The sequence below is a fragment of the Myiozetetes cayanensis genome, unplaced genomic scaffold (assembly GCF_022539395.1).
Source record: "Myiozetetes cayanensis isolate MyiCay16 unplaced genomic scaffold, myiCay2020 scf1, whole genome shotgun sequence".
NCBI lineage: Eukaryota > Metazoa > Chordata > Aves > Passeriformes > Tyrannidae > Myiozetetes > Myiozetetes cayanensis.
In genome coordinates, this window is record NW_026086604.1 from 101,956,742 (window position 1) to 101,982,835 (window position 26,094).

A 26,094-nucleotide genomic window follows, 5' to 3' on the forward strand; every position below is an offset into this window, starting at 1 on the left:
AGGTAGAAAGAGCGCCATCCAGTAAAGTGATTAAAAAAAAAAAAAAAAAAAAGGAATGGCAACTAGTACCAATTTACTTTGTCTTGGCCATGGAAAAGTTTAAAATTCAGAGAGGTTGTAGCATATGGAGTTACAATGCATGAGAACCATCCATTTACAGGGGCCGGGCATTGTTCCCCATAGTAATAATCCAAAAACTCATGCAAATTCTTTAAACAGTGGGAGCATCAGCCTGATGAGGCCCTTTACTTCCAAATGGGCTTAAACGCTTCATCAGTCAGTAAATTTTCCTATTTAAAATGATAAACCACGAAAAATAGCAGCTGAAATTGAAAACTGTGGCTACATATTGACCACTTGCATTGAGTGAGCAAAAGAAATACATGCAGCTCAAAACCCTATAAAATAATCATGGCAGCTATCACAGTATTCCCAAATGATATATATTCATGTTGTGCCACACTGGTGAGCTCCATTAGAGTATGTCGTCATTGTCTCCATAGTAACTATATTTCCAAATAGAAAACAGCAAAGGGAAATAAAAAACAATAGCGTAATGTGGAAAAACAGATACACACTTGTGCTATGGATTTTCATTTGCCCCCTTTTTGTTTTAGGAGAACATTTATCTCAACTGCATCTTTACCACCCATGACACAGCTCCCTTACGCTGTGAGACGTAATCTGTATTGGATCGTACCTGTCACATTTTATGTTTGTAAAGCCAGCCCCATGAGCCATTAAACATTAAAATGGAAAAACTGCCAAGGTTGAATGGGGATGTACAGTTTATGTTCAGCTCAAATCATTCTATCTACTGAAGACGGCAGAGAGTTCAATATTATTCATTTCCTTACTTTCTTTTAATTCCCTCTCTCAAAAATTAACTACCTGATATAGGAATCTGTTTAAATTCTCTCAGAGAAAACAGTATTTACAAATCTCAGGCAGCAGAAACAAGTGCTTTTGCAACACTGAGATTGGCTGCCAGTTCTGTTTCCATAGAAATGAGCATTCATTTGCTGAAAAACGGGGAGGTGCTTTAAAGAACCTTCTCCAGTTTGGAGGGCTACATGTATTTCTGATGGAGTGAAAGGACAAAACTAGCAGCACGCGTAAGATATTGCTTAACAGGCAAACATCCTGATATGGCTCCTTTAATATGCAACATCATTATGAATGTAAACAAATACCAAGATTTACATAGCAGCTCATTCATTCACATAATTCACATTAAAGAAACGATCACTGGTTTTACTATCCGCATCTGAGGGTAAAGGAAGATGGGCAGAAGATAATTATTAAAAAAAATAAAACAAAGGTCAGTTGGAGAGGCAAGCTAGCAGTGGGATATTATTTAAGGCTGTATTAAAGGTTGACTCCTTCTCAGTTCCCATGTTAGACATGGTGCCTTTTCATCTGTTGGCTTTAAAAGCTCCTTATTACACCCTGCCCCAATTATTCCACCCATACTTGTTTAAATGTGCTTTCCACCTCATCTACCCTCCAAGAGGATGTCATACTCTAATGTTAACTTTTTCCCCTCCTCCTCTTTACAGTTCCTTCAGGGATCAGATTCAATAAAGGAAGAGGGTAACACAAGACTAAAGGGAGTGTTCACGCTAGATTCCCCTCTAGCACACTCACGAGGATAACAAGATATTAAATCTACTAGTGTGCATAAGAATGCAGGTAGGATAGCTTTTCCTCTCCTCCAGGTATTTCTCCCACATACCAAAGCGTAACAAACAACACGATGTTTCTAGAACTCTCAAGTGTTAAATCAAGTACAAACATATTTTTAAATATGTATTTGTTTTGATTATTAAAATACTGCAGAAAACATTTTTGTATTCAGATTGTTTAAAGCTGCGAGTTTTGAGTTTTTATTCTTTTTTTTTATTCTTTTCCTCCATCCTAAGTACCTGCTGAATAAAAAGACTGCAGAACTGACATGAGTATTATTCGATAAGAAAATCCTAAGTCACATCTCTGGATTCTCAGAAAGTAGGTCAACACACCAAACATTTACTACCACAGCAGTGTCACTCAGGACTATGAAGAAGATGACATTTTCCATGGCTCTATTAGCAAGCCCTTCCCTATCCATCACCACATGCTGAAGAGAACCCCCATAAGTATAGTCAACTAACTTGGGAGAGTTAACTCCATGGGGCAAAAAGCCTTTCCTTTTGCTGGTAAGAAGGCTCACTAGGGGGTTTAATTATATTAAAGCCAGTTCAATAGTTTTTTGCCCTCCCCACACAGCTTCCAACACATATTTTGGAAACATAACCCTATTCCCTCCCTATCTTCCCAAACCCTACTACAAAATATCCAAAGCACTAAAAAAAAAAAAAAATCCTTAACACTGTAACAGATGTGTTAGACATTAAAATCTGGCGTTTACCCAGAGATGTTTGATAAAGCTCCTGAAAGAAAAGCTGCTAACAAGGCTACAGGAATTCAAAAGTAACTTTCAATCTACACTGCAAGCAGTAAATACGAATTCAGAGAATAACAAAGCACAAAGCCAAGATAAAGCCCTAACAATGGAAGAATACCTTCTCAATAACATTGAAAAATTGCCTAGATGGGAGCAACAGATGAACTAGGTTCAAGCAAAAATACTGAGAACAACGTATTAAGAGGGATTCTGTCTGTGGTATCAAAACAGAATCACAGTAACTTTGCATAGAAATTGCCACCTATAAGGCAAAACACATGGTTTATGCTGCCACAGATCAGCATTAATATCTGTGTTTTACAAGAGATAAAATCGGCTTAAAACTAAGGTTTATTAGCTCTCTGAAATAAGAGACAAAAAGGACGGAAGTGCTACGATAACTAGTCCAGCAATGTTGTTAATATATTTTCATATATTTAAATTATTTCAATGCATTCATATTCCCTCATGTAACTTTCTCTGTTCTCCTGAGAACTACCAACAGAAAACATACACATGTAAAATGAAAATCTGAACCTTTCAAACCTACACAGCTGTTTTAACTTTACATGTAAAAGATAATGGTTTGCCCTTTCACAATGAGTAAATTTACAATCTAACAGAACATTTATGTAAAACCTTTTTCCGCAAAATTAAAATACTTTCTTTCTTAAAAATACTAATTCTTACAAAGCAATTTTTGAATTCTTTCAGTGTTCAAGAATAGCAATGTCTTATTTCAAAGCAAAACGCAGCAGAGGAATTCTCACTACCTCAAAGGAAAGGTTAGGAAAACACATTCCTTTGAACCTATGTCCCTTCTGTTTTCATACTAACAAGAAAACGATGAGAACATTTAAAATGAAAAATGTATATTTGAGTACATTAAGGAATCGTATGCATCCTGCAAAGTACTTCTACTCTTTTATTGTCACACTTTTCAAATCTAGCAGAGCCTCCTCAGCATAGTTACTTTGAATGAAAAATTACCATCAGAAAACCCTCCCCTATAAAACAAGATCTATGACGGGACCCTGTCAATAGGACGCTGTAGAATGGCCTGAAATTCTGTCAGGGGAGATTTAGGTTAGATATTAGAAAAAGGTTCTTTCACCCAGAGGGTGGTTTGGCACTGGAACAAAGTCGCCAGGGAAGCGATCACAGCACCAAGTATGCCAGAGTTCATGAAGCATTTGGACAATACTCTCCAGTACATGGTGTGACTCTCAGGGATGCTCCTGGGAAGGGCTAAGGGTTGAACTCAATGATCCTTGTGGGTCCCTTCCTACTCAGCATATTCTGTGATTTTCTGATTCCTTACAGAAGACAACAAAGCTTTCAAAACCAAGTATATTAAAGCCACTGCCACCACTCCTCCTTTTGTTGTGCTGTTATGTAAGAGTTTTCTTAATTTACGGTTTTAAGAAAGAATGATGGTTTTGCTTCCTCATACTATAAAACACTGTATCAAAAAACCAGTAGGAAGCAACAAGGATTCTCTGCACAACAGGTTCTTTTTTCTTAACATACACCAAAAATAAGGAGCTCAAACTTAATACAATCTTAATTTCAACATTTAAGTGTCTCTGAATGTTGCAGTCACCTATTTCTATAATTTAAAACTCCATGTATTGTAATCTTGATGCATCATCTTAACTGAGAAGGTATCAAACATACCCATCAGCAAAGTACCATTTTGTTTTAGAAACATACTGTAAGACAGGATAAAGTTTCATCTGATCTTTTCTCCCACGCAGGAACACTTTGCAGCATTCTTCTATCCTCTACTGAGCACATCTGCAACTTGTTAAATATTCACTGCTTGTTTCCATGCAGTTTCAACACCTTTTCAACTGTATTCTGACTGCAGTCCAGCAAATACTTCCAGTAAAGCAGTATAAGCTTGTTTCACCAAATGTCTCATTTTCTCAGCATTTACACATTTCTATTCACCCATCTCACATTGATAATCCTCATATCCAAATATCTGTCTTGTATTAATCTAAAGATGATTACAAATATATGATCTTTCATACTCACCACTGACGCTGCTTAAAATCATATTTCCAGAGTTTCTTACTTCATCAAATTTCGTAAAGATTGTTTGCAACCTATAAAGAACAAAAAGAACAAAGTATTTTTATATATCTGAAATCCCACTGGCTACTGGTAAAAACAGAAATCAGCTTATATATAAAACAGTAATACAGAATATACTAGGGATTAAGAGTATCAAGAAACAATTCCTAAAGGATTCATCTTCAGTTGAGCATCTTCACACAAATGGACAGAAAACTAAGTCAACTTAGCAAAGAACAAAACTGAGCATTTTTATTAGCACGATTAAAAATAACATTCTAAAGCTCAGATTCAGTCATAGTATATATTGGGTTTAGATAGCTGCGATATTTGTTCAAACACAACAGCAAAAAGGTAACAATTTGAACTATGGAACGTTCATGTTGAAAAAAATATGGATTGCTATTTAATTTATTGTCAGATAATTACAAATTTTCCTCAAAACTTTTATTCCTCAAAATTCCTTCAGTTCGGTTATGAAAATACTTTTGTGGTGGTTAGCACTTGCATAGGAAAAAAGAAACAACATTTTTCTAAACTTAAGATACACTAAACACTTTAGTTACGTCCAACACGCACACCATTGATTTTAATTCTCACAACAGAAAACCCTCTGCAAATGCTTTGCTACGTGTAAATAGCAAAAAAACAACAAACCCAAAAAACCACAAAAAACACACACCAAAACAAAAACCTCCAAAGCTCTCCATCTGCAATCTAGCTCCACAGGACAAAAAATGTTGTTCAACCAAGAAAGCTGGCTGACACTTCAACAGCCATTTCTCATCACTTCTGCAGAAAACTCAATAAAAGTGGTAGAAGTATCTCACAGAAAAAATGTGACCCATGCACTAGCAATACATTTGTATTGACATAATAAATTGTTCAGCTGCAAACACTTGAGAACATTTTCGTACATTTCTCCTAAGACTTTTTTGCATTTAGACTATTCAGAATATGTAACACACATTAATTTTTAGCTCCAAGTTTACCAGGACCGAATCCTGATTTTAAATGAACAAAGTTATGAACTACAAATCACTTGACAGTCTGCCAATCTCCAAACAGGTACAGCTCAGTTATATTAACAGAACTAGAGGCTACAGTACTCAATTCAAAGTTTGCTGAAAATTTGCACTGAAGGGCTGTCTTTACAACTCACAATCTGAACTATTTTAAGGCAGACCTAGAAAAATGTGGAAGAACAATGCCTGGGTATGAAAATCCTTACAAGGCATAGAGGAGAAAAGTCAAGGACACACACAGACTTTAACTTCAACATTTCCCGATGCACACACCACTTTTACTCAATGATCCGTGCAGAGAGACTGCGCACTCTTACTGTGCCCAGCCTACATTCTCTGAGACTGCATGCCCCTTTCACTCACTGGGACCTCATTTATCTAATAACGAAGAATGCAATAAAATGATGAAATGCAGACAGACAGCAGTATAAAAAGTTTGAGCCTTTCCCTGCACCTTCCACCAATTTAGGACTCTCACAACACGTTATTTTTACTTTCCAAATACCTCAAAGCAATATGCTACAGAGCAAATTTGTCCTTGACGTGGCAGGCCCACAACAAGAACTGCACGAATTCCACAAAAAGGCCTACCCTACTGCAAGCATCTAAAAAACCACAACCAACCCCCCCCTTAATCATTTAAGTCAATAACCCATAACACAAACCAGCAGTTTTTCTACCATCTCAACTTATCTCAAAACTATATGTTGCTCAGTAGTAGTTTGCCTAATCTTTCCCTAACATACCTGGCAGCCTTCTGTCTGGAACCTATTATCCTTTCCCTTTTGCACCACCATTGCATTTACATCCAGTGCTGCCACAGCAAAATGTCTGAAACAGCAGCAATTCACATATGTCACTGCTTTAATATTAAACCTCAAGTCCCTTAATGAAAAGATCTTTGGTTTGTAAACCAAAGGCAATTTATACGGAAATGGGGGTTTTTTTGCACTTAAGACTTGGAAAAGTTAAACTTCTGAAATTAAATGCTTTATGGGTACTAGCATTTACTAATGACACATGGAATCCCATTAACATGCCAATGTGCTTTCAACCGTACAAAGTGAAAAATTCACACAAGAATCAATACACATAATAATGCATCAGGCCATAACAAGATGCATTTCATAACAAGAAGTTAATGTGTTTGCTTCATATGTACCATAGGAAGCATTTTTAGCATTTACCAGGGACTGTGAGTTCCCCTCAACACTGCTGGATTCCACTGCAAACACTGCATTAACAGTGCACCTAGTTAATGAGGAAAACTTAACACTACATCTGAAGGGCTAAAACTGTTATCCTGAGAAAAACTGAACATGACTAGAGAGATTAACAGATTTCCTTTGAAATTTCACTTTAGTTTTTATATCCTGTAAAGCTGATGTTATCCATTTGGCACACATACTTTACAGAATTCAAAAGAAAAAAATATTTCCTGCTCTTTTGAACCTAGTTTTCAAAAATGCTTTCCTGAGTGTTTTAAACAGAAGGTAAAAAACAAAATGCTTCCTTATAAATATGTTATAATAATACACATGTTGCTTCTCACTCTGGGCAAAATATTTGATAAACTACTAACTACGAACAATAAAAAACTGTGTCGTCAGTGGTGCAGGCTGCAGAACAACACACAGCACTGCCACTCCTAAAACTTTCAAAGCATGTCTTTACGACCAGCAGCACACTCTACAGCACTTGTCATAATTACAACAACAACCAAAAAAATCCATTATAACACAGCTGTCAAAAAGGTAAAGCACTGCTGCAGATCCAACCCTCTCTTTAGTACAGCTTACAGGAACTGTAACTACTACTTTGCAAAGCCTCTCACAACAAGTTTCTTCCTCCCTCTCCTCCCACCCTGCTCTTCTTGCTACTTTTTTCTCATATTTCTTCACAGAGTCACAGGCAGTAAGGCAGTATGTGCTAAAGTCTCTAAAATTATTGCAACCACAATCACTTTAACAATGTTTACAGGAGTTCAGCTCCTGGCAAAAGAGAGCCTGGCCAAAAGGAATACAAGAATGTTTACATGGCTGGATGAAGACCAGTTTCACCAGTAATGAGGAACATTCTTTGAGAAGAGCAGCATTATTACTCCCTTTATCTCCTCTCTGCAAGCTCAAGTCTGGACACGGAATTGTAATCAATCACTGAAGTCATCAGTCAACAGAAATACTATGTCACCAGTGGACAGAAATATTATCTCCTTTCTCCAAAAAGACACAGACATCTTCTGCACCTTCACATATGGAAGGAAAAATCTCCACTGACAAAAAACACACGTTTAAGACAGCAGGCCACTTCTGCATGGGCTGTTTCACTGCATGAATGAATGTATGAGGTTGTAGCACTTGAAAATGGGGGCTCCTGGCAACCTGCTAAACCCTCTCCTCCGGCAGGCGACAGGTCTCTATCAAAGTATTACCCTGTTACAGTGGTGATGTTCCATGAGAGGAACACAGCTTGAGCTGACACGCTCACGTGGGTGTTCCCAAAGAATGTGTGCTACACTTCCAGACTGAAAAGCTGTGATTCACATCATGCTTGATGAAGTTCAACTGTTCATGTAACAGGCAGAGGGGGATACCTAAAACTTTGGACCTTGTGATGAAGAGGCAAAAGAGTACCGCTCCCGTCTCAACAGCACAAGGATAAAGAAGAAGAAAGGGTGGTAACTAGTTTGTTGTTCACGTCCAAAGTCAGTCTAAAGCAGGAAATGGCCCATATGAAGCCTTGCACTTATTTCTCCATAGTTCCCTTTTCCAAGGAAAAAAGAAAAAAAGAAAGGATCTTGCAGACATGTGTCCACATCTGGACACCCAGATGGACCTCATCTACAACATGAACTAGACAGATAAGCAGAATGTGCATACCATATAAAATGTGGTATTCAGCAATGCATACTGCAATATGCTTTAACGTTTTAGGATATGAAGTTGTTGCCCTAGACATGAGAACTAAACAAATAACTGGTTTTATTTCTCAAATAACAGTGGGGAAATCTGTCAGATGAATTCCTGAAAAATAAAAGCTTTTAGGGCTCAGACTAAGTAACGGCTATCCAGAGCCATGTATACTATTTCCATTCAAGGAAGATCAGCCACACAGATCCCATACTATAGCAAATTCAATTTGGCCCATATAGAACAAAATCTGTTCACTTTTCTTGGCTCACTGAACAAGAAATAAAACATCAACTTTCACTATTCACAAATACATTAACACTAATACTTCCAGGCCCAATACCAAAGACTGTCAAACCTCGTTGGCAACAACTTTAACAAAAGGGAAAAAACACCCAAATTTCCAAGCACTGACTTGATACTGATTTCTAAAAAAAGAATGTGCTTCAAGCAAAAAGCACAATACTATTCTCAGATTTGTACGTTGAAAAATAATAAATGCAAAGAGGAGTTCATTGATTTTATTTATAAACGAACTCAAATTAATCTTGGTAAAGAACAGAAATACTGAAGAAAAATAAATTGCATACAAAGGTAACATCCCATATTTTATTCATTACCTAGATTCCAACAGGTCCAATAACCCCCTCTAAAAAATCCAGTATTTTCCATGAAGGCAAACCCTACCGGGTGCAGATTACAAAACCTTTTAAGCCTACTATTAAATTACTAACTATATTTGGCTTTATACAGACACAACATGTATACACCATTTGCATCTTTAAGGAAGCTGAACAATTTCTCAAAACAATGCTTGATTAACTTTCCTGCCTTCCTTTCAGCAGACAGGAGCTCTTATTTTGTGTGCTTTAGGAGCAACTGCATTCAAGCAGCAACACACAGCTCTCTAATGTGTAATTTTTTACGTAAACTATACAAGTCTATGTTGTATTAATTCATGTGTGTACCAAATACTGTAGTAATAAGTTTTTCTGCTAATATTTATGTTTACACACATTTTTAGTGCACTGACATGCAGTGAAGGAACTGCAGTGCAGTTTTTTAAGGCTGAACTCAACAGCTGAAAGCAGCCGTGTCTGAACTACAGATTATCTGTAATACTTAAAACCCTTAAAACCTACACAGACACACAAATATGAACAGAGATTCCCCTCAAAATACTGAATACTCAACATCAAAGATTTTTTTTCCCACAGATGATAGCTGCTGCACGACCACATGAACATTTTAATGCATCTAAGCAAAGGGAAAGCTTCTGACAGGCACTGGGGAAGAAATGTTTTAAATGAGGTCTGCCTCTGAAGAAACAACCGTCTGAGCTACCAGAGAGCTAATCTGTCTTTCCTGAGCTTTGTCAAACGCCTTCTTATTTGAGTGAAGGAGTAAGAAGAGACTACAGGAGCTCTGCTTTCTGTCAGCGAAGGATGGGACAGACTTAGCAGCCTCAACTAAAATAAATCCTAACTCCCCCCTTTATCACAGACTGAAAATTACCACAGAAGACACAGCACCGAGACTCAGCTCACATATTGTTTTACACTAGCCTTGACTGTCAGGTGCAAAACTACTGAGATTCAGTGGCAATAACCCATTTAACATGCACCAAGTTGAGTCTAGCTTCTTTATATAAATGCAAATGATACAGTCATGCTTGCTTTCAGATCAGGGGGAATTTTGTATTCAACCGATTCAGACAGTAGAAACAACAACTTGGCACCTACTGCAACTAAATTAGAAGCTGTTGATTGCCCTGAGGATACAAAGCACCTATGGTGTTTAATCCTATTTGGATCCCAAGATGTACTCAGTTTGTATCACATGGAATTGTGAACAACAAGTGCTGAATCTAAACTTACTGTCAGACCCAACATTCACTGTAAAAAGGCTGTGTTATCTGCGGTCTTTTATTCTCTGTTCCAAAAGATGTCCAAGGCCCTATCTTAATGCAAGAAAGATCTCTGGAATGTTTCAGTTATCTGCTAGGAAACACGGTTTTTGGAATAGTAGTAATAATATAGCTTAAACTTCTGTGGTAACTATACAATCTATTAATAGTTTAAAAGTGTGTACAACTTCTTATTCCCAAAGGCAGAGTAAACTTCTGTTTAAACATGCTGAACTTGGCCTGGAATGTGAAACAAGAAATTCAACATCTTTCTCCTACGACATTTTCACAGAATTGTAGAATGGTTTTGGATCATCTAGTTCCAACTGCTCCAGGATGGGCAGGAGCACCTTCCACTAGACCCGGCTGCTGAAAGCCACCTCCAACCTGGTTGTGAACACTGCCAGGGATGGGGCATCCACAACTCCTCTGGGCATCCTGTTCCAGTGTTTCACCAACATCACATTAAAAATTACATCCTAATATCTAATTTAAACTTACCCTCTGTCAGTTTAAAGCCACTACACCTTGTCTTAGCACACATGTCCTTGTAAGAAGCTTTCTCAGAGGCCTCTTTAGGTACTGGACAGTGCTCTAAGGTCTCTCCAGAGCCTTCTCTTCTCCAGGCTGAAAAACCCCAGCTCTCAGCCTATCACCTTAAGAGAGGTATTCCAGCACCCTAAGCAATTTAGTGGCTCGCCTTTGGACTAACAGGTTCTTCTCAAGTCAGGGCCCCACAGCTGAACACGTATTTTGATATATTATTCAAACTGTATTTTGATATCCTACAAATAATCATTAAAAAACAGGGCTCTTAGTTTTTAAGAATGTTCTGATGAGGCACAGTATCCCTTCTGATATTCTGACACCAAGCAGTCAATATATTCAGCTTTATCAAAATCAAGAAGTGAGATGATAATTCAGGGTAAAGTGATCTGTTGATTGATAAGGGGTTAACACATATTTAAAAGTGTAAATTGTTTTGATAAGGAATTTGAAAGATTTTGTTGAATAAATAGTCTTTCCCACAAAGGGCAACAAAACAATGGCTAATTTTATTTCAGATAAACTAATCTACACACAACACAGTCAGGAACACTAGTTGGAAGTAAAACTAATTACAAAGCAAAAGAAAATGATAATAATTTAAAAACAAAGTCTTTAGTGAGTTTAAAATTCTGATTAAGAACAACAACACGTAAGGGCTCAGGATTACAAAATCAAAACAGTTAACTCACCTTCCAGGAGGAATTCCTCTCTTCGCAAGATCTACTCGTACTTTTTCTCCCACATGTCTGTAAACCTCTACAATGGCTAGTATGGCAGCATCTCTCACCTGTGAATGCAGTTTAAATTGTTAATTTCAGGGTTACAGAAGCCAAAATAACATTTGCTGACAACCCACTAATCTTCCACTTTCTACTGACCTGCATGCCAATTCATTACATGAAACAGTTGAAACAGTGAGGATGAATGTCGTGGTTTTGCCCAGCAGCCCATCCCTGGGGCTGAGGATGGTTTTGTCCAGGTGATTTCCGGACAAAAAACCAATCAAAAAGTTCAGTGACGCCTTTGCTAATTACATCTTTAAGAAAACGGAAGAGAAGGTTGTGGCGCAGTTGAAAATTAGGAGCAGCAGCCATGTAGGAGAGACGCGGTGGGCCCGAGGAGGGCCAAGGCCCCCTCCTCCCCCGGCTTGGGCCGGGGGGGGCAGGTGTAGTACTGAAGCCTCCCTTCTCTCTTGTGAGAGAGTGAAGAAAAAAAAAGTTTAAAAGACGAATTGCTTAGATGAGAAACCGCTGCAGAAGAATTCCAGCCATGAGATAACAAGACTTCCAAGGTCGAAGCTGGCAGCACAGGAAAGAGAAGAAAAGTTCGAAGGGGGGAGAACTGCTTTTTCTCCCTTTCGCTCTCCTCCCTTCAGCAGGGTAAAGACTGAAAAATAAAACCCTGCCACCTGTAGAAGTTTGTTGGGGTGAAGAGACCCCCATGCGGCTCATAGAGGAGCTTGTGGATGCACCAGAGATTTGTGACTTTAACAGAGAGAAAGCCTTATGCTGGAGTAAAAGCGGCTCAGATGAGGCAGAGTCCTGTTAAAGACTTTGTGACCCTCGAAGGGATCGATGCTTATGCTGGAGCGAGACGGCTCAGATAAGCTTGGGATCTCAGTGAGAGATCCATGCTGCTGCTGTTGAAGATTTATGACCCTGACGGGTATTAGAACCTACGCTGGAACACAAAACGGTTCAGGTAGGGATGTTGGGATCCATGTGTGGGATCCGTGCTGCTGGTGCTAGAGAGAACCTACGCTGGAGAGAAAATGGCTCAGGTGGGATATTGAGATCCGAGTAAGGGATCCAGACTGGACCCATGCCGAGAAGTCAATCAAGGACTGTTCTCCCATGGGGAGGGACCTCCATAGGGAAACAGGGGTGAACTCTTAAACCATTATCCCCTGTAACCCTGTGGAAGAAGATCCATAGTAAGCAAGTGTCCCCTTGCAAGTCTATGGAAGGAGACCCTTCAGGACCTGGGTAACCCTCAGCCTTCGGTTTTAATCCAGGAGGGGGGTAGGCCCAGCCCTGGAGGCCAACACAGAATAAGAGAGAGATAAAGAAGTTCCAACTGCGACGAAAGTGCTGCAGAGTTACTGGAGAGAGAGAGAGAGCTGGAATTCTGAGAACAGAAAAAGACTGCTTCTCCTCCTTGGACTGATATAAAGGGAGGTGGGGGGGAGAAGTATCTTTTGTAAATACATAATACCTTTTACTTAAGTAAAATTGTTGTAAATGTAATTCTTTAGTTTTAATTTGTTAATAATAAATACTCATACTTTTTTTTTTCAGTTCAGTCTCTTTTTGTCTGCATAAACCTTCTCTCAACTAATAGTAATTATATGTGGGAGTATAAAAATAAATTGAGCCAGGGCAAAACCACGACAATGAAAAAGAAAGGAAATACAAAGGTTATTTCAAGATGGTATTTGTTCTAAGCTAGAGCATCCCCAGATGGTAAAAAAATGCTAAAAGTAACAACTTTAGAGGGAATTTCTGGGATGGATGTAAGGATAATATTTGTGGAAAAAATGTGCTTTATTTAGGACTCTATCACAGTGTGCAATACTTCCAAAAGTTACTTCCTGCACTTAGTCTTGATACTTCATCTTGCTTTCATTTGTTTCTACACACAGAAGAGTCCTTGTGGAAAACTAGGGACCTGACTGCCCACAAGAGCGGGCCAAAGTGATCAGCGTTTTCCTAATTTAGTTTAGTCTGAATCAGGTGGCATGACATCAGCACAAGAAAGGGAGTAAGGCAAGATTGAGGAAGGGGAAAGAACAGTTAAATACAGGAGACTGAATGCCTCTTCAAAAAATTCAAACCATAGCCATCACAATAACAACTGCCAAAAATGCATTTTAGTAAATGCCATTATTCTCTATAAAGAATGACTGGAATGACTTTAGTATTGTTCTTTGCAGCAATTCAAACTAAACACACGACTGCTCTCAGAAGATACGAACTGCATCTTTACTAATCATCAGCAAACAGGACAAATTCTTCACAGAATTTCTCTATAACAGAACAATGTTATGCTATCCAGGAGACAAAAACTTTGCCGCATTCAGAAATTTAGCACAAAGACCAATCATGTTTATAAGACCATCTCCTACCAATGTTATCTTCTCCCCTACTGTATCCTTAGTCTTTTCTCTCAAACACAACTGCAGATAAATCGAGATATTTTATCCATTTCCATTTTAAGCCTTTCTGAAGTTCACATGTCACCATTATGCACTATAGCTTGATTTTCACTGCAGGTGTTTTCCTTACATAGATGATTTTAACCACAGTCCTCGCACGTTCTCAAATGCCATTTGGGTTCCACTTAGAAAATAATTACACACAATAATGTTATCTTTAGTAAATTTGGCAAACTATTGCAGGTTTCATATAGGGGCTGCTTTTGGAGGCAATTCTTTATGTCATTACTGATTTTTTAATTATTTTCTTTCAACATGCTCTATAAGAAACAACTACTTTCAGTAATTACTAGTTTCAACCTCTGGAGATAAAACTAAAAGGACCAGTATATCACAATACTGCTGCCTTTGCAACTCTACTTTCATCTTCCAGTGGATGGACTGATTAGAAAAAAAATGGGTTTATTTTTTCTCATGGTAGAAACTAATGATATACTCTATACAAGCACTACTTTATCAGCTTGTCTTTAAATGCTTACATTTAATTTGCTTTCATTGCTCTGTCAAAGTAAAGTTGTTTAAGGACCGGTAAGTAATGAAATCCTTACCTGACTATTGGAGTCACCAAATGCTATACACAGATGTGGCACTAATTTGCTGAGGATTAATGGTTGCGCACCATAACTAAAAGGAAAAAAAAAAAGGTGTATTTTTTACAGAAAAACAAAATAATTTATGCAGAAGTCAACTTTTAGCTAAGCATTCAGAGAATGCAAACTGACACCAATCAAGCTCTATCTGTCTCTTACTAGTCACTTGTCTAATTTTAATTAAGATAAAAACTCCATAACTTTAGTCTTTCTTTCAGAAAGCTCACTAGTTGCTTGATTTTCTCCATGTATTAATGTAATTGAATCAGACTTCCTAAAGTATTAGTTTCAGAGGAAAATGACATTCAGAAGAAGGATAGAACCATTACATCTCCATAGAAACAAAAAGCTTACATGTTTAAGGTAGCAACAAGACACAAACACACTCCTTCTCGGGATCGGTAATTCTTGTGTTTAAAACCAACAGCAAGGCGTTCCCAAATGTACTATAAAAGCAGAAATAATTGTCTTTAATTACCAGGAGCAAAACACAATGTAATTCTATCCACATGTTATAATTACATTCATAACAGTTGCAAAAAAATAACAGAAGACTGGAAAAATAATAAAATTAACTTATGAAATGCACAATGTGGAACACAACACAGGTGAATTCCATGTCAAAACCAATTCCTGTAACACATCTTTCAGTCATATGAATTGTTTAAGAAACATCTCCTAAAACATACAGAATTATTACAGTTAATGCACACAAAACAAACATTTACAGTACAAACTACTGACTCAAGCAGAAGTTGCTATATCCTTTTTGCTTCATGTTCTGTTTCCCTGCCAAAATTTCCTCTCATCCATTTTAGCTTGCCCCTACCTATATTCCTACTGTCCCATTTCTCCCTTACTTTTGCTTTAAATTCATTATTTCATTTTTGGATTATTTCTTGCCCATTTGTTCTAATTGCTTTGCTTCCATTTTTGCTCTGCTTTCGGTTCTCCTTTTCCGTGCTCGTGCTGCTTCCTGTAGTACCATCCTCCGGCTCACTAAACCCTTCGTTTACCTTCTTGCGCACTCGTTTTTCACTGCCTGCCTCGACTCTTTCCCTCCTCGGCTCATCGTTTTACCTTCCCATCTCTAGCTGCGTGTCACAGGGTAAGGAGTGTGTAAACACGGAGCTTACGAGAGCGGGGATTCCCGGTGGTGTGTCGGAGCAGATGCACGGGCTCGGGCTGCAACTCGCCCCAGCTGCAGCGCTGCCATTACAGCCCCGCCAGCATCCGGGGAGCGTTGCCTAGCGATGGACGGCTGCACACTGGCAAGGGCTGCACACTTTGCAGCCCAGGCACCTCCCTCTTCCCAACTGCACCCCGGAGTGGTGCAACTGCAACCTATAATGACGCCATACAAAGCTGCTAAAATGTATGAGATACTAATTATTGCAATTGCATTAGCCTCCCTGAAAAAAACATACAAACAAACAAATAACCCTCAGAAACAGCTACTGATCAACAAAAAGAGAGGGACTAAGAGCAGGGAATGTGCATCCTCTTTATTAATGAGGTAGCACACTTCACAGCAGACATAAAATTTTCCAATTAGAGCCCTGCCTGATAATTTTGTCCCATCTGTGGTGTTTTGTTTGTTTGTTTTATACTTCACTGGGTTTAGAGAAAACAAACCTTAGACAAGCAGGATATGGCTTGCCAAAACTGCACAGCTTAACAACAAAGAACAGGATTTTGTGGAAGAAAACATCCTTCCAATTAACTCGCTGTCACGGACAAACATGGGAGAAAGGAAATCTCCTTGCTAGATGTACAAAAATACAGGTAGAGAGGGAACGATAGAGTACTGAAACAAACAAATCAGACCAAAGAGAAATTTAGGTTTTCACTAAATTAACCCTTCTTTAAGAACTCAGTGCTTCTAATCAGAGAAATTCAAATGGCTGCTTAGAAATTTCAACTCTCACAAGTTGCTAGCAACAGTCCATGTCGACCTCCCTCTGTCCCATTCAAGTACGTTCATACCACCTATATTTTTATGCCTTCCTGCTCATAACCAGCTACACCTAGTTCTTGCTTATAAAACAAAAAAACCAAAACCAACAAACACATCTATAATAAGAAAAGGAACTTAACAACAGGACAAATTAAATGTTATTCAACAACACTTGAGAAAGGACAAGATGAACTGACTAGAAAGAAACTTACAAGACTTCTCCTCAAAAAATTATTCCACCCAGCTCTTCTAAGGAGATGTTCCTCTGCAGCAAAGAGAGCCTAACGCTCTGTATTTCAGTGCTGGAGACACTTTGCTGGTTTTGTCCCTGCTGTGATGATGATTGATACTTTTCATCCAAATTTTTAATGATCCATAAGCCGTCCTGAGAGCAGACAACCAAAGCCAGGCTTCTCCCACGCTGGGGGAGTTACCAGGAGAGCCAGCCATATGTTCTCCTCTATACACACGCTGTTCCACGGACCCCATGAACCTTGTATGCTTTCTGACACAGAGAGTAATCTTCAAAGGGAATGGAAACTTCCTTCCATCACCTCTGTGTACAGCCTAACAACTCTGCACAAATGGAAAGACGGAGCAGTAATCTAAAACTCTTTCATGATAAGGGCTTAGTGCAAAGCAACTACCATCACATTCTTGATCAACAGCTGTTCAAATTGAAGGTATTTCCAAGATGTTCTGCTGTGCACTCGTCCAAATGCTACTGCTGTAGAGGCTCTGGTCTGTATTACAGGTACTTGGAAGCATCTTGGGCACAGGTACACATAATTTCTGAAGTACTGGCACTTAGGCACAAAAAAAATGCTGCAATATCCCTCTGTCAGTAAATACGACCAAAACTGTAGCTTTTAAAAAGAGAAAAGCATGTCTTTGTGGATGACACTATTAGACCTTGATGCCTAAATCCCAGTCAAAACTGTAACCAAATCATGTGAGAAAACTCCTCCTGTTGGAAGGGAGATTAACATGTTCGATAATTGCCTAACATGCTACATGTTCTTTCTACCAGGTAAACAAAGCAACTCAGAATAATTTTGTCACTCCAGATCAAGTCTGCAATATCTTACTCCCTGTGCACAAACATTCAAACTTTTATCTATGAATAAAAAAAGCCAGGAAGTAGTACACACAAGAACCTCTTTTTTTTTTTTTTCCCTAATAACCTTTGCACTTACACCTGAGAAACAGATTTTCTTCAGAAATTAAAAACTCCAATCGTAAGTTCCTACTCATGACTGGCGTCTCCAAACAACATCACTGCTCAAGAATATAATCTTGTTAAACAATCCTACATTTTTAAAACTCTCTGAATAGAAAATCAAGATTAAACACTTGGAAGCCATATAATGCTAAGAACTGAAGGTTGAGTTAAGCAAACCTCCTTACAACCAAAGATGACAAGTCAGAGGGCAACTTCTCCCCATCTCAGTTTGTCCAAGGTTCACAGAGCATCCCTAAGTTAGAAAATCTGCACCTCAGCTGCAGGAGTAGTCCTACATGTTCAGCTGCAAAGCCAATTTTAAAATAAATTTGGAGCCAAATAAACTTAACTTATTCCCATTAGGCAAACACAAACCCAAGAGATGCTCCGAACGTGCTTTAATTAACAAAATCCTGTCACATGACATGAAAACATCTACTCAGAATTTAGCTACGATATGCAAAAAATGCACAATCGCACAATGCCAAGATTTTTATCTTTAGGTGAACAATGCATTAGTGTCAATCCACTAAGAGTTTCTGTAACAGTTACACCACTTACACCATTAACATTGTGACACATTCAAAGTTCATGCATAAGTCATAAGCTCACTGGAAGCCTATGTCTGAATCTACATTAAGTAATCATACCATGGGTGGTGCTGCTTCATCCATCAATTTCAGTATAAGATTCTGTGCTTGCTCTCGAACTTGGTCTTTGGCATCTCCCATACGATCTATCAAAGGCATCAGAACTACAGGAGAGGAAGAAAAAATAGACAATACAAAAGATTAAACACCTAATGGAGATTGTTTAAAAGATATCCCCTGACACAGATTTAATATATATGTCATTCAAAAATAAAAGCTGATTTTAAATAGGTCAAAATATTTTTAAGTCTCAAATGAATTTCTGAGTATTTTACAAGACTAACAACAAATGCATTGGACTGAAATGGAAGAAAATAGTATCTTCCAACAGGTTAAAAAGAAAGCACGCTTCCCATCTTAAAAACTGTATGAATGACTTTGATCTAATCTTCAAAAAATATGCCACTAACTTCTGAATGTCTGGTTTTTCTGAAAAATAATAGTGAAAAATAGGGCATGGTGAGTGGTAAAGAATAGGAATAGGAAAACAGGACTATTTTAAAATCAGTGGGATTTTGCTGTTAATTAAAAAGAAATTTAGAAGTTTTAAATCCTTCTATTCACACTGTGCATTTTCAAGAAACTCTGCCTTACTTCAGTAAAACTTATTATTTTAAAATGAGCATCCTCAAATAATATTTAACTGAAAGTGCATGATAGCTGATCATGCTTCACATCCTAAGAGTCAGAAAAAGAAATCAAAGGACTCGCCAATTCTTTTTGCTTCCTTTTCCAGATATAAGTCTATGATTACATCAAAGAAATTAATGCTACAATATTAGGGAAGATATCTGAATGAACACTCCGGTTAGTGTTGTGCAAGACATCCTTCTATACTAGTTCCCAGTCCTCCACCTGGGGCCTAAACACACGCTTTGTGAGATTCTTCCCCCCTGTGCTTTTGGTAACACTGCTTCAAAACAAGGAGTGATGACAGAGAGTGCGCTGCCTTCCCTGGAGAAGCACAGCTGACATGCAGTTGGTGGAGGTGTCATCTCCCGCGGGACAACTGCTTTGAAGTCAGTATAAGCACGTGTTAGACCACCTAGAAAGAGAGGTTTTACATGCTAATGGTAACCTTTACCTGCTGACAGCTCAGCCCTCCACATCAGCTCTTATTTCTGATCTGATCCAGTTTTCTAAGAGCTGCAAGTATCAGTCACATAATTTAGGTGGAACTTACTCAACACAGCCCACAATACCCACCCAGCTCATCCTTCTGCTCCTGCACTCTAGTTAAGATGCTCAAAATTAGTTTTCCTTTTCTACTCATAGAAGAAATAACTACATCACATTATTTCCTGAAAATGAGATCTGAAATAATTTTATCAGTACTTAACTTTATAGTAGTAACTAAACAATAAATTCATCAGCAAAAGAAAGGGAACAGAATCAAAATCAAAAAGTCTCCTCAGTCTTCTGTTCCTACATTAAAAACAGCAGCCATTTCTGCACCATGATTGTTACTGGACAAATATATTGCTCAAGTCTGAATTTCCCCATCCACAATATCTGAACACTTTCTTATAGTCCTAATCTGAGTATTTAATTCTACTGGCTCTGGATATTCCACTGACACCTTCTGCCACTCTTATCAAGGGTTTGTGTTTTTCATCTAGGTTCTCTTCCCCTTCTCCTCTGAAGAAATTATTTTCATTTTCCTATTTGAAGATAAGAGTCTGTGTTTTTTTGGTTTGAGTTGGATTGTTGTTGTTTTGACATTGTGGGGTATTATCTTTATGGTTTGGTTTGGGATTTTTAAGGGGTGCTTCTGTTTAGTTTAGTGGTTGGGTTTGGATTTTTTTTCCATTTTGTGAACGAAGAAGAAACATCCAGAACTCAAGTGACTTTTAGGAGTACACCTGACCTCTCCCACACACTTCCAATCACTCACACACCTACTGATTACGTTTTTCTTGACAACAGTACTTTTCATGACCATTTTCAGCTCTTCTGAACCGGCCTTGTCCCCATACCATACATTACTAGTGAGGTATTAACCTGATTGTTGGGCAGCTGAAAGCAACTCTAGCTTTACAGAGAGGGAAACAAACACAGCCAGTGCCAGTCCTGCGGGAACACGGCTCCTTTGTGACTAATTAGCACGCTGAGTCATTTGACGGAGCTGCAGATACCAGGGCTCGGCTCAGATCACTGAGGCAAGCACAGAGAACAGCTCCTAAAAGCTGCTGAACAGAGATGAGGTCACTGAGTTAAACTAAGCTATGACACAGCCCACAGATCCCAGCGTGCACAGCTACTGAACACTTGTCACTTGTGGAGCTCAGGCAAAGCACAACCGGCTCTGGGAGCTGTTGAAGCGCCCAAATGTCTGCAGGCATGGCTTTTTTTCTCCTAAATCTGAAGTTTCTGTAAGGCCCCATGTAAGGCATGATACACTCTGTTTGCACAAGAAAAATGAAATTAGGCTGTTGAATGCTGGCAATCACCAGCTGGTTTTCACTTTGGTAGTTCATCTTTTCTGTCAGAATAAGCTCCAACAGGAAATTATTTGAAGTTGGTTGTCTATTGATCAAGTTTCAAAACGCTCAACTAGAAGGGGAACTTCAGCAAACATATTTCAATTTGAATTCCTCATGGCTTCATCTCTTTTTTCTCCAAATGTTAAGCCATCTCTAGGGAGAACTATAGTGAAAAATAGCTGAAATCATATTAGATGTCCTGTCTATGAATGAGTGGGAAATGTACTTCCCTACCTAAAAAATTGTGACAATGTCTGAAACACTTGGGTCCATCCCAGCATCCTGTTTTGCTCATCACCCTTCTCTTGTCCCAGCTCTAAGTCTCATGGCCTCTCCCTGTGCCTCTGTAGTCCTGCCCAAACAAAAATCACAGAGCACAAGGATCTTCTGATTTCTCATAATAAACCTCACTTAAGCCCAAAGCAGCCGAGCATCAGGGATGACAGTGCAACACAGCCTTTTGCTCTACATCAAGGTAAGCCAGTGCTATCACTAGAAAGCAGCAACTCTGCCTACTCAAATAGATGTTGGAGTTAAAAGAAAGGTGGGGAAGGAGAAGTAGGACCATATATGAAGGCTGTAGTTAAAGTGGTAGCTTCCTAACAAGTTACTCAGTGAAGTATATAATTTGTCACGTTCAGGTTGGATTCACACACTGCTACTGTTCCATATTAACCTTATCCATCTTAAATCTTCTGTTGCCTACTTCCTTTAATTATTTCAAAGGGATTCTGGAAAACCTAATAACATATGACATCTTTATTTCTGCTGATATGCTGAGAAACATTACACTAAATCTAGGAGATCATGATTCCATTTACAGTTGCTGTTTATTTTTTGTGAAGCATTATATTCCATTCAACTTGCCTTTTTGCCACATTTTAGGATACTGCCAAAGCTTCCTATTGCTTCCAACCACTCCTGAGGTTTGCCTGTTAAGATTTCTACATTGTTGTACCCCAATTTTACAGGTTTTGATTACTGAACAAAACTTAAAATCGTTAGTAAAAATATTCTGTAGCACATTAATTTGACCAGACCTACCCTCTATTTACATCTGATCTGTTATTTATTCCTTTTTATTTTCTATTGTATCCCTAACAGAGGTTATTATTCCATCAGCTTCTTTTTCCGTTGTCTTCCTTCTCTCGGCTTGGTAAACCAAAACAAATTCTCATTTTATACAAATTCACATAATTTTATTACCACTAGTTGGACAGTAGATGCATGAGTTAAGTCCAAAACCAGCCTTCAAGTCAGAATACAGCCTTGAGAGATTAAATATTTATTTCCTCTACCAGGACTAAAGAAGATAAAACAAGTAAATCACAGAAGTCAGTGCCTACTGTGGCACCCAATGTGTTTTTCAAACCTTAACAGCTGAACTATATGACCCATGCAGCGAAGAATGCCATAGGTAGCACAAACAGTTTCCTTCTGTTAAACTTTAGCAAGAGTTCCTTCTGGAGCTTTTCAGTTTCTATTACTGCTTTTACTTCTCTCCTGACCACTTCCACCTGCTCTTTGTATACCTGTGCCCATTTTAAGTCTCACATCTACCCATTTCTATGAACCAACTTTAGATACTACATTACCGCAAAGACTTACAGAAAGGCATTAAGCAAATAAGAATCTTTACCGAGGAAACATCATCAGTGTTGGCAAAAACTCTGTTACTAAAAAGAAAAGTCTTTGAGGACAGAAACAGATTAAACCTAGGCAGCAGTATCTTCCCTGTTTCCTCAGAAACCTTGCCAGCTCAGGCAGCAGCATTAAACAGCTGTCATTAGAAAGGAGGGAAGGAAACAGCTGCCTCTGCAATTAGAGCAGTCTCTGCTCTTCTGGGCAAGATGCACAGGAGGTAATGGAATCCTGCAGGGTCTCCTATGGGGCCACCAAGAGGTGCAGTCTGACAGATCCACGTGGCCAAGGGCTACTTCTAAGCAAAGCATCATTAGCAGACTCTCAGAGAGGTCCTCACTGCTCCCCTCCTCAATATAAAGTCCAGGCCACACTCAGTTTAACCAAAAGCCACCTCAGACATTAATGAGCTTCTTGGGGTCCCTAGGAGCTAATTAAGAAAAGCATTAATGAGATTAATGAGACATATGTTTTATCATAAGTAGCAGAGGGGACAAAACAAACACATTTTTTAATATGATACATTCATGAGTCTATCAAGGTGTCAGTCTCAGGAACATGTGAAGAGAATTGCAAGAGATGTATTAGACCAGAAAGAAAACTAGAAGGTAAAGAAAAAATGTTGGTGCCATCTTCTGAAACAGTCTTAGCTCTAGGCTAGGATTTTTAGAGAACTAGTATTAATCAGAATCATACAGAAACCAAGAAATGCTAGGATTTCTCTACTCTGATCTAACAGCACTGCCTTTGTAGGTGTCATACAAGCAAAGCAGATGGTACTCTAAATCACAGCCTATCACTCAAACATGGATCACTTCAGGAAAAATTCATCCCCCACTAGTAAAAATATTTCAGTGCTAGCCAGTCAGGACAAAAAAAAAAAAAAAGGCACTGAAAGGCTGCATAGATTTTTTTTTTAAATTAAAGCTTTAGAGAATTTGTCACCAAGATGAAAAGAACTGCAGCTTAAGTCATTTATTACCATTAGCTGTGACAAATAACTACAGAGGGAACCAAAGAAAATTTAAGGATTTTCTGAGATGCTGCAGTAAGTTCATATTTTTGTTAAATTTGAAAATATAAAAGCAGATCTCACAGAGAAAAAAAAATACAAATAATGGACTGTCCACTAAAAGCTTTTTCTAAAAAATCTGAAATCGTCAGCATTTTATTATTAATGAAAATCCTACAACAATCCAAAACAGCTTTTCCTGAGGTCAATAGGCTATAAAATGAAAAGGCAGTATCAGACAAAACACCTGACTTGCATTTAGATGCAACAAGGCATCCTTGAGACAGGACTTCTTTCACATACATAAAAAATGCTTGCTTTACGTTATCTGAGCAACTCAATTTCTTGAATTATTTGATTTAATTTCAAAGTTTTCTCTAACACGTAAGCTTAGCCATATTTTAAGCAAAGACATGGCCCAGATGATCTTAAAGGTCCCTTTCAACCTATTTATTCCAGGTTTTATGTTTATTTGTTCTGCAAGCATTTGTAATACTTGAATCCCCAGTAGACCATGCCATTAGTCTCAAGTAATTTCAATGAAATTAACAAAAATGAAAAATGAGAATAAAAATCTGTCAGGCCCTAAAACTGGAATATCCAGTATTTTCCTACATATTATATATATCCATGGTAGCTCAGACTAATACGATTTTTGGTTTTCACAGATTTTATGAATGTTCAAAGCATTTCTCCATACAACATTAAAACCACTTACTGAAAAGTCACATCTTGAATAAACTGCACATTTAAGTATTTTCCATACAAAAAATTCAATCATTAAGCAAGAGAAAAAGCAAAAATGTACAACTTGGGTGTCCTCAAACAAGTACTTCCAAATTCTTGTACCAAATGCTTTTAATCCAAATTCACTCAAAAAATTAATGAATGTGGCAAGGCCTTACAAGGGCTTTAAAACACATCAGGCAACATAAAATCATTTAGGTTAAAAAAGACCCTTAAGGTCACCAAGTCCCACCATTAAACCAGCACTGCCAAGGCCACCACTAAACCACCTCCCTCAGTGCCACATCTACATGTCCTAAATACCTCCAGGGAAAGTGACTCAACACCTTCCCTGGGCAGCCTGTTCAAATGCTTGACAACACTTCCCATGAAGACATTTTTCCTAATATCCAGTCTCAACCTCCCCTGGGGCAACTTGAGGCCATTTGCTCTTGTCCTACTGCTTGTTCCTTGGGAGAACAGACTGACTCTCATCTCACTACAACCTTGGATAAAGATATTCAACAGAATCAGCCCCAACAGTGAGCCCTGAGGAACACCGCTTGAAACCGGTCACCATCTGGATTTACCTCCAATCACCACCACTCTGGGCTCAGCCATCCAGGGCATGAGCAGCCACGCTTGCATGCGTAAAAATTCGACAGAGCATTTAAATTATTCCAAGGAATCTAATTTAAATGTTTTTCCAACACTTCCTGAAGCTACCTTGTTAAAAAATTTAAACACTTCAAATTGGTTTCACATATTAGTACACAGCACTACAACTATCTTCCAAAATTATTTTTGTCCTGTATGTTCTTTTTACAGTAAGGAGGATTTGAAACTGCTATTAAACATATGAACACATATTTACATAAGGAGTTTTTCCTGTGTAAAATGTGTCTCCCTATTTCACACTTACACATATATGTACATACACAAATATAACCCGGGTATCTGTGTTAGGTCTTTGTAACTATTTCCTTTAATTTGCACATAAGCAAAATATATTTTGTAACATCTTGTAAGGCTGCATGTGAAAGTGAATTACAATATAGTTATATAAGACTAGAGGACAATTCATATATAAGTTGAATATACACATATTGTATATGTATACAGTTCAGTGTATGCAGAAAAAGGTCATGATAATACACTGTGCATTAAAATGCAAACAGTTTCCATATACCTTTATTATATTTTTCTTCTCCCATTCCTCTTGACAATATCAAAGAAGGCAAAGTAACACCACTTGTTTCAGAAAACAAAACCACAAGTATGAGTAAAGACTTTCTCCCAGAAATTTTATCACCTGGACATATACGCCTATAATTCTAATACTCTCTTATTTATGATACATAATATTTTAATAATTAATACCATCACCTGGGAAAACAGATTGTGACAGGGTGATTATGTACTCTTATGTAATCTCTTTTAATCACAGAACAAGTAGTAGTTTTAAATATCAAAAGGTGTAACACTTAAACACTGCTTTATTTGTCCCAGAATATAGACACACAGTCTCATGAATGAGCACACACCCTGATATTTATTGCTTCCAAGGTATTTTCAAGAACCTGAACTGCAAGTACTAAAAGAAAGATTCTGAATTTGTGTGTCTGGATTTCCAGAACACTGATGCCAGCTGCAGAGAATGTGCAACGTGGTTAATCATAAAAGGA

The 26,094-nt window shown here is 38.2% G+C and overlaps 1 protein-coding gene across 31 annotated transcripts in view; it reads right to left on the reverse strand.

The window, feature by feature from the left end:
• Positions 1-26,094, reverse strand: part of CLASP2 (cytoplasmic linker associated protein 2) — a 143,953-nt gene that overhangs the window by 103,505 nt on the left and 14,354 nt on the right. For 28 of the 31 annotated variants that reach the window (XM_050331649.1, XM_050331627.1, XM_050331794.1 and 25 more), the window contains exons 3-7: positions 18,548-18,651; positions 15,073-15,164; positions 14,677-14,752; positions 11,604-11,701; positions 4,487-4,557 (exon numbers count right to left, since the gene is read on the reverse strand). In XM_050331649.1, coding sequence (XP_050187606.1) covers positions 4,487-4,557; positions 11,604-11,701; positions 14,677-14,752; positions 15,073-15,164; positions 18,548-18,651 — 441 coding nt within the window. Of the gene's footprint in view, positions 1-4,486; positions 4,558-11,603; positions 11,702-14,676; positions 14,753-15,072; positions 15,165-15,734; positions 15,759-15,854; positions 15,972-18,547; positions 18,652-26,094 lie in introns of those variants that run through there. The other 3 variants (XM_050331767.1, XM_050331777.1, XM_050331659.1) reach the window with 3 other exon arrangements.